The following is a 7893-nucleotide window of genomic DNA, read 5'->3' on the forward strand; positions in this document are numbered from 1 at the left end:
TTAGTTACTGTTGTATATTTATATAATTTTCATTCCAATATTGCATATATATTTATGTATGCATGTAAGTATCTGGTGCATTCATTAATAAATTCATCAACTAAAACTCATTCTTGTTTGACTCGTCATTCAGCTTAGTCTCATTTGTTTACTGTATCTGTCCCTGCATGCTCTAAAAACTTTTATTCATCTAGTTTTTTTCCCCACACTTTAACCCTTTGGAACTCTCTCCTATCTTCATGTTTTCCTGACTCATACAACCTACAACATTTCAAGTATTCTGTCAACAGTTTCCTTGCTATATAACTTTTTTTTTTCCTAGTAACTCCTAACTTAATAGTGGTTGCTTGCAGCCTTGTTGGCAGCGAATGAAAAAAAAAAAGAATTTTATTATTTATATGTACAAATTTTCCTGCCATAATTTTGTTTATATTTAAGAGTATTTTTGTTGGAAGTTTTCAATCAGGATGGTACAGAGGAGATTTATGAAGGTGGCGTGTATATACATTTGGATAGTTTAAATATTACCACTTATTCAAGAGGGCAAAATTCATACCCATTACAAGACTTGGTAAGATTTTTCCAAAATATTATTAGATAAAATGTTTTATATATATATATATATATATATATATATATATATATATATATATATAATATATATATATATATATATATATATATATATAAATATATGTATATATATTTTTATATATATATTTATATTTATATATATATAATTATATATATATATATTTATATATATATATATATATATATATATATTTATATATATATATATATATATATATATATATATATATATATATATATATATATATATGTATATACATATATAAATGTTTATATAAGTATATAAACATTTATATATATTTATATATATATATTTATATATATATATTTATATATATATATATATATATATAATATATATATATATATATATATATATTTATGTATATATATATATATATATATATATATATACACATATATAAATGTTTATATAAGTATATAAACATTTATATATATTTATATATATATATGTGTATATATATATATATATATATATATATATATATATATATATATATATATATATATATAATATATATACATACAACTTATTCTTATAGAGGTCATTCTTATAGAGATAATTTGCCGACCTCTATAAGAATGAGGTTGGCAATAATTTGCCGAACTTAATCTTATACAGGAAGGCAAAAATTATTTGATACAAAGGTCTGACCATAAAACATAGAAATGAGGTTGGCAATATTTTGCAGACCTCAAACACTTTCAGGTCGGCAGTTAGGTCGGCATTGCTGGATGCCGACGCTAATTCCGAGGGTTGTATATATATATATATATATATATATATATATATATATATATATATATATATATATATATATATATATATATATATATATATATATATATATATGTATATATATATATATATGTATATATATGTATATATATATATATGTATATATATATATAAACATAAATAGATATAAATTGCTTGTTTTAAGAAATAAATTGAGGGGTAGGAAATTTGTTTCTTAAAGTAAAAAATGTATATCTTGTTTTAAAATTCACTGCAAAATTGTATATCCATTGTCTATAGTTAAGAAGTTTATTTTTTAAAACAAGCAATATACTTCTTGTAAAATAAATTGTGGAGTGAGAAATTTACTCAAAAAAATCTTAACTTTTAACAGAAAGAAGAAGTTTAAAATTCATTGAAAACATAATTTTGCAAAAGTTTATAAACAAATAAAAAAAAAAAATAGATATTTATAATTCTTTTGTATTTTTCCACACTAGCACATTATCATTTTGTTAGATAGCTTCTAACTTTAAATTTTGGTTGACAATAACAAGGCATAGACTCAGCTAAGTTAAAAAGAACATCTATGGGAATATCCCACCAATTTGAAAGAATCTTGAATAAATCTTTTTTATTGATCGGTTTTCCGCCCGTAAGTTGACAATTGAGATATGTTCTATAGGATTTAAATTTGAGCTTTAAGAAGGCCGGTCCAGTTGTAAAGTCCAGTCAAGTAAAGTGGTTCAATAGAGTCACAACTGAAAGATCCTTAAACCAATCATAGCCACATGTTTAACTGTTGGTATATCATATTTAGGAGCAAATCTTTCACCTTTTGGACGTCTCACATACTTGATACCATTGTTACTGAACATGCAAAACTTTGATTTGATACTGAATAAGACTTTCAACTATTCTTTTGAAGTTCAATGCGATTGAACCTTTGCAAAACTCATTTGGGCTAAGTGATTCTTTAATAATTTTAATGGTTTCTTGGAAGGATAACGACCAAACAAATTATGCTGATGCAGGTGATGTTTTGTAGTACCTACACTCCACTTAATGTCATAATTCTTGCTCAAGTTTGCATTTAATTTAAATGCACTTTTACAAAGATTTTTTTCTGATTGTCTTAACAAAATTCTGTCTTTATGTTTTGTAGTTATCTTTGGCTTGTCTGAACAGTGGTTTTCAAGTGTCTTATGAACTTTATATATTTTAGTACTAAATCCCTCTAGTACTGAATCCCTTGACCATTCTTTTATGTGCTTCCACCTAGCACCACTCTACTCTATCATCTTTCTCTTTGTTCTTTATTGTTCTCCTTCTTTCCGAGACTGCACCCTTTTAGATGTAATTTCTAATCAAATTGACTATGCCCTCTCTCTTTACCCCTCTGCCAATATTGTTGTTATTAATGACTCTAATGCTCATCACACTAAATCGCTTGGCTCTAACACTACTGAACCTGCTGGCACTAAAGCCTATAACTTCTGAATTTCTCAATCTCTTACTCAGATTGTTAAATTTGTGACTGGTTTTCCAGACAACCCTACCCCTTTCCTTCAGTTTCTCTTTTTTCTTCCTTAGGTGGTTCTGACCATGCAATGATCTCTATAAACTTTTCATCTTATACTTTCTCTTTGGACTCACCCTATCATTGCACTACTTACTACTACCATAAAGCTGACTGGGATTCTTTTTGTAATTTTCTTTGTGACAATTGTATGACTGATATCTTTTCTCACTCTGATGATAAATGTGGCTCCTATGTAACCTCCTGGATCCAGGTAGGAATAGAAGCTTTTATTCCTTCTTGTCGGTTCCAAGTCAAGCCTCATTCTACTCCATATTTTTCGCCTTTATGTGCAGCTGCTATATCTAATCATAATCAATTTCATCTTTTCAAAAGAACAACTCTTTTGAGAACAAATGCTTATTTGATATCACAAGAAAACGATATAAAAAGGTGCTGTCTGATGCTAAGCTCCATTATTCTCAGTTCACTAAATCTTGTATCTTTTCTCAGAAGTTAGGCTCTAGAGACTTTTGGAAAATCTTCAACAGCCTCATTAACAAGGGTAGGTCTAACATTCCTTCTCTCATTCAGAAGACTGAACTCATCCCTCTTCCAAGGATAAGACAGAACTATTTGCAAACCATTTTTTTTTTAATTTGGCTCTTGAACCTTTAGCCATACTCTTCCTTCTATTCCAATTAAACAGATTAACCCATTGTTAGACATTCAAATCACTCCAGCTTCTGTTGCTGGAGTGATTTGAATATCTAACAATGGGTTAATCATATAAATAAATAAATTCATATCTCAATTAAACATATTAAACTCTTCTAAGGCTTGTGGTCCAGACAACATTTCTGTCATAGTCTTACAAAAGTGTTTTCCAGAGCTCTCTTCAATTTTCTCTAAACTATTTAATAAGTGCTTGACTGAATCTTGTTTTCCAACCTGCTGGAAAATGGCATCCATGGATCCAATTTTTTAAAACTCTGGAGATCATTCTGACCTCTCAAACTATTGCTTGATCAATATTCTATCTGTTTTAGCAAGGTCTTTGAGTCTTTAATCAACAAGTTTCTAACATCCTATTATGAGTCAAATAACTTTATGTCAGATAATCAATACGGTTTTTAATCCTCTCGCTCTACTGCTGACTTGCTAACTGATGTGACTGAAAGATTTTATTGTGCATTTGATGGAGGCGACAAAGCTAGAGCTGTTGCTCTTGACATATCTAAGGCTTTCAACAAAGTTTGACATGCTGGTCTGCTCCATAAGCTAGCATTATATATTGTATATATAGGAAAGTTTTCAAGATTATCAAATCATTTCTTTATAACAGCTTTACTAAAGTCATCCTCGAAAGCCAACACTTTTCTTTATTTCCTGTAACTTTTTGGGTATCTTAAGGTTATAATCATGGCCTAGTTATGTTTATTATCTACATTAATGATATTCCTGACAACCTTACATCTAAAGTGGCTCTATTTGGTGATGACCCAACTTTTTACTCATGTCTTGATTAAATTTTTTTTTTTTTTCGATTGCTAAGAACAGGCAGCGGATCTCAAATCTGATCTCACCTTTAACTTCAACAAAATTCAGTTATTTACTGCAACCAACTAATGCAATATTGTTGACATTTCTATTTTGATGAATGGCAACCCTCTCACTGAATCCTCCTCTTTATATCTTCTTGAATTATCGTTCATTACTGACCTCTTATAGAAACCATATGTACATTTGATTGCTAAATTAGCATCTGCTAAGGTTGCTTCTCTTTATCGTGCTCGCCATTTTCTTACTCCTGATTCCATTCTCTACCTCTATAAATCTCTTCTCCGTCCCTGTATGGAATACTGTCTTCATATTTGGGCTGGTTCTTCTAATGATGCTCTTTTTCTTCAAGACAAGGTCTAAAAACGCATTGTAAATGTTGTTAGACCTGCTCTATCTGCCAAACTTGAACCTCTCTCCTAGTGTTGTAAAGTTGCATCTCTTTCTCTTTTCTACAAATACTATCATGGTCTTTAGTTCCATCAACTAAAACTCATTCTGGCTCGACTCGTCATTCAGCAAAGTCTAACTCATTTACTGTATCTGTCCCTGCATGTTATAAAAACTTTGATTTTTCTAGTTTTTTCCCCGCACTTTAACCCTTTAGAACTCACTCCCATCTTCATGTTTTCCTGATTCACATAACCTATAACTTCTCAAGTCTCTGTCAACTTTTTTCATTCTTTTTAGCTCTACTCTTTGTTTTCTAGTAACTTTTCTAGTTGCTTGCAGCTTTGTTAGGAGTGAATCTTAATTAAAAAAAATTAACAACTAGTATGATAGTTGTTGATTTAGTCGCATTATAAAGTTCAGAAATTTGTTTACAATGAATCTCTACAGTAACGCCTGTTCCATAAAATTTGAGACTAACTTGAATTAGCAATATTTAATTAGTAAGTTTGATAAAATAATTAGTATTTGGTATCAAATGAAAGCTCTCTATCTTTCCTCTTTCAATTAGCATATAAATTCTCTGATTATTTTTTGTTTAGATAACAATTTAAAATGCCAAATCAACAAGCCCTAAAAAGTCATGTGTATAATTTTCACAAAAAAACAATTGAAGATGGAAAACACGTTGTTTGGAACCATTTCAAGATGGAGGGCTACTCAAAAGCTAAAATTTATAGATATATGAACAGTTATGATCAAAATAAACCATTGGGTCGCAAAGCTGGAAGTGGAAGAAGGCCTACTCTTAATACACAAAACAACCTCATCAAACTAAGGAAAATGTTTAACAATTGAAGAGGTGTGTCACTTTCAAAGGCTTCTAGAAGACTTGGTTGTAGCAAAAGCACCATCGGACGAATCTTAAAATGCTTTAAAAAGCCTATTCTTTGTTATAAAAGAAAAAAAAGACCAAGCAGAACTCCTGAACAGAAACTTTGGGGTCGCCGAAAATGTGGTCGACTTTATTCAAAATATCGCAACCATGAATTTATTATTAACAATGAGTCATACTTTACTTTGTCGAATAGCACACTGGCTGGTAATAGTACATACTATTCAAATGATCAAAAATCGACACCAGACATTGTTAAGTATTATGATGCTGCAAAGTTTGAAAAAAAATTACTAGTATGGATGGCAATCTCCCCTTGAGGGGTCACATCTATTTACATTGTTCTTTCTGGCCAAGCGGTAAACCAAGAGATCTATTTAAAAGAGTGTTTACAAAAGCGCTTGCAACCTTTTATTAATAAATATTATCGAGACTCCAAGTATATCTTTTGGCCCAATTTAACAACATCTCACTATGCTAATTTGGTAACAAAATGGTTAAAAACCCAAAAGATACCATTTGTTCAAAAAAAAGACAATCCAGCAAACTTACCAGAAGCTCGTGCTATAGAGGATTTTTGGTCAATGCTTAAGCGGCATGTGTGCAAGAATGGATGGTCTACAAATAATATATCAAACCTTGAGCGTCGAATTCGTCATTGTGCCAGTAGACTTGACCTAAATGCTGTACAAAAGCTGGTACAAGGTACCAATACCAGACTTGATCAAATTCGAAGATATAGAGTCTTGTGATAAATTTATTTTTATTTCCTATTCTGCATATTTAATTCTAAGAACATACCAAAAAAAAAATTTTTTATCGTGTTTATGTTTTTATTCAAGTTTAAAGCCAGTCTCAAATTTTATGGAACAGGTGTTAGGCGTAGTTACATTTTACTTTTCTTATAACAATTCTTTTGACCTTCCTATCACCATTCAGTTTAAGTTAAGGAATTATCTCCATTAAATTAATTTTATATATGTGTTAATATAATATTTGTAATTACATAAATATGTTTTTTTTAACTAAGTTTTAATTTTTCTTTGGAGCTGTTTATAAATTTTCGAATGATTTTCGACTGAATTGGTTTGAAACGATTTGAACAAATTTCGAACGATTATGTTTTCATTTTTTGATTTAGTTATATATATATATAAATATATATATATATAGATATGAATATATATATATATATATATATATATATATATATATATATATATATATATATATAAATATATGAATATATTTATTTATATATATATATATATATATATATATATATATATATATATATATATATATATATATATATGCATTGTATGTTAACATATAAGTCATGATTATATTTTTCAAGAGAAACATTGCACCACCAAAAAGCAAATACGGAAAAGAAGGAATTGCAATGGAGCTATATGAGGCTGGAAGAGCTCACATTACATATCGTGCTCCAGGATTTTTGTCTAACCGAGACCACAATGGCACCAAGGTTTGAGAAACGTGATATGTGTTTGCGTAAATATTTGTTTATCCAGTAACATTCTTTTTGTATAAACATTTTTCTAGTTATTAAATTTTTTTTTTTAGCGTTATATTAATTTTATTCTTCTAAATTTAGGTTATTACAGTGCATTGTGAAAAAGCAAACGCTTACTCAAAAGCAGTTTTAGTGAACGGAATTCCATTAAAACAAACTTTAGTTTCTTAAAACTAAAGTTTATTAAATTAGTTCTTTGCTGAAAAATCAAAAACACTTGTAAACATTATTTAAAGATAATAAAAAAGTAAATTTATTTTTGTGATATTGTGAAGATAATAAAAAAGTAAACTTATTTATTAAATGAAAATGTTTTTATTAAATAAAACCTTTTATTAATCAATCATTGCACATCTTGCAATTTTATTTGGAATAATATTGTTCTGCTTAACTTTGATTTCTCTTTTTAAAAATATTTATTTTAAAACTAAATAATTTTTTTTTATTAGACATTACAAAATTCTCAAGAAAAATTATAACTAATTTAAATTATTATTTGGTTATAGAGTTTCAGAACTATATTTGAGTAAATAGTTTCAGGAATATACTTATTTTAATAATATAATTTTTGATCAGTAAAATTTTTTAATGCAAGCGTCTAAAGCGATTTGTGTTGAAATTTTTTTACAATACAAGTT

The 7893-nt window shown here is 28.3% G+C and overlaps 1 protein-coding gene across 1 annotated transcript in view; it reads left to right on the forward strand.

The window, feature by feature from the left end:
• Positions 1–7511, forward strand: part of LOC101239858 (synaptotagmin-9) — a 39654-nt gene extending 32143 nt beyond the window's left edge. Inside the window, exons 6-8 of the mRNA XM_065812189.1 lie at positions 439–571; positions 7076–7207; positions 7337–7511. Coding sequence (XP_065668261.1) covers positions 439–571; positions 7076–7207; positions 7337–7426 — 355 coding nt within the window. The 3' untranslated portion in view covers positions 7427–7511. The remainder of the gene's footprint in view (positions 1–438; positions 572–7075; positions 7208–7336) is intronic.
• The last annotated feature ends 382 nt before the right edge of the window (positions 7512–7893 follow it).

Source organism: Hydra vulgaris, chromosome 12 (assembly GCF_038396675.1).
Source record: "Hydra vulgaris chromosome 12, alternate assembly HydraT2T_AEP".
NCBI classification, from domain to species: domain Eukaryota; kingdom Metazoa; phylum Cnidaria; class Hydrozoa; order Anthoathecata; family Hydridae; genus Hydra; species Hydra vulgaris.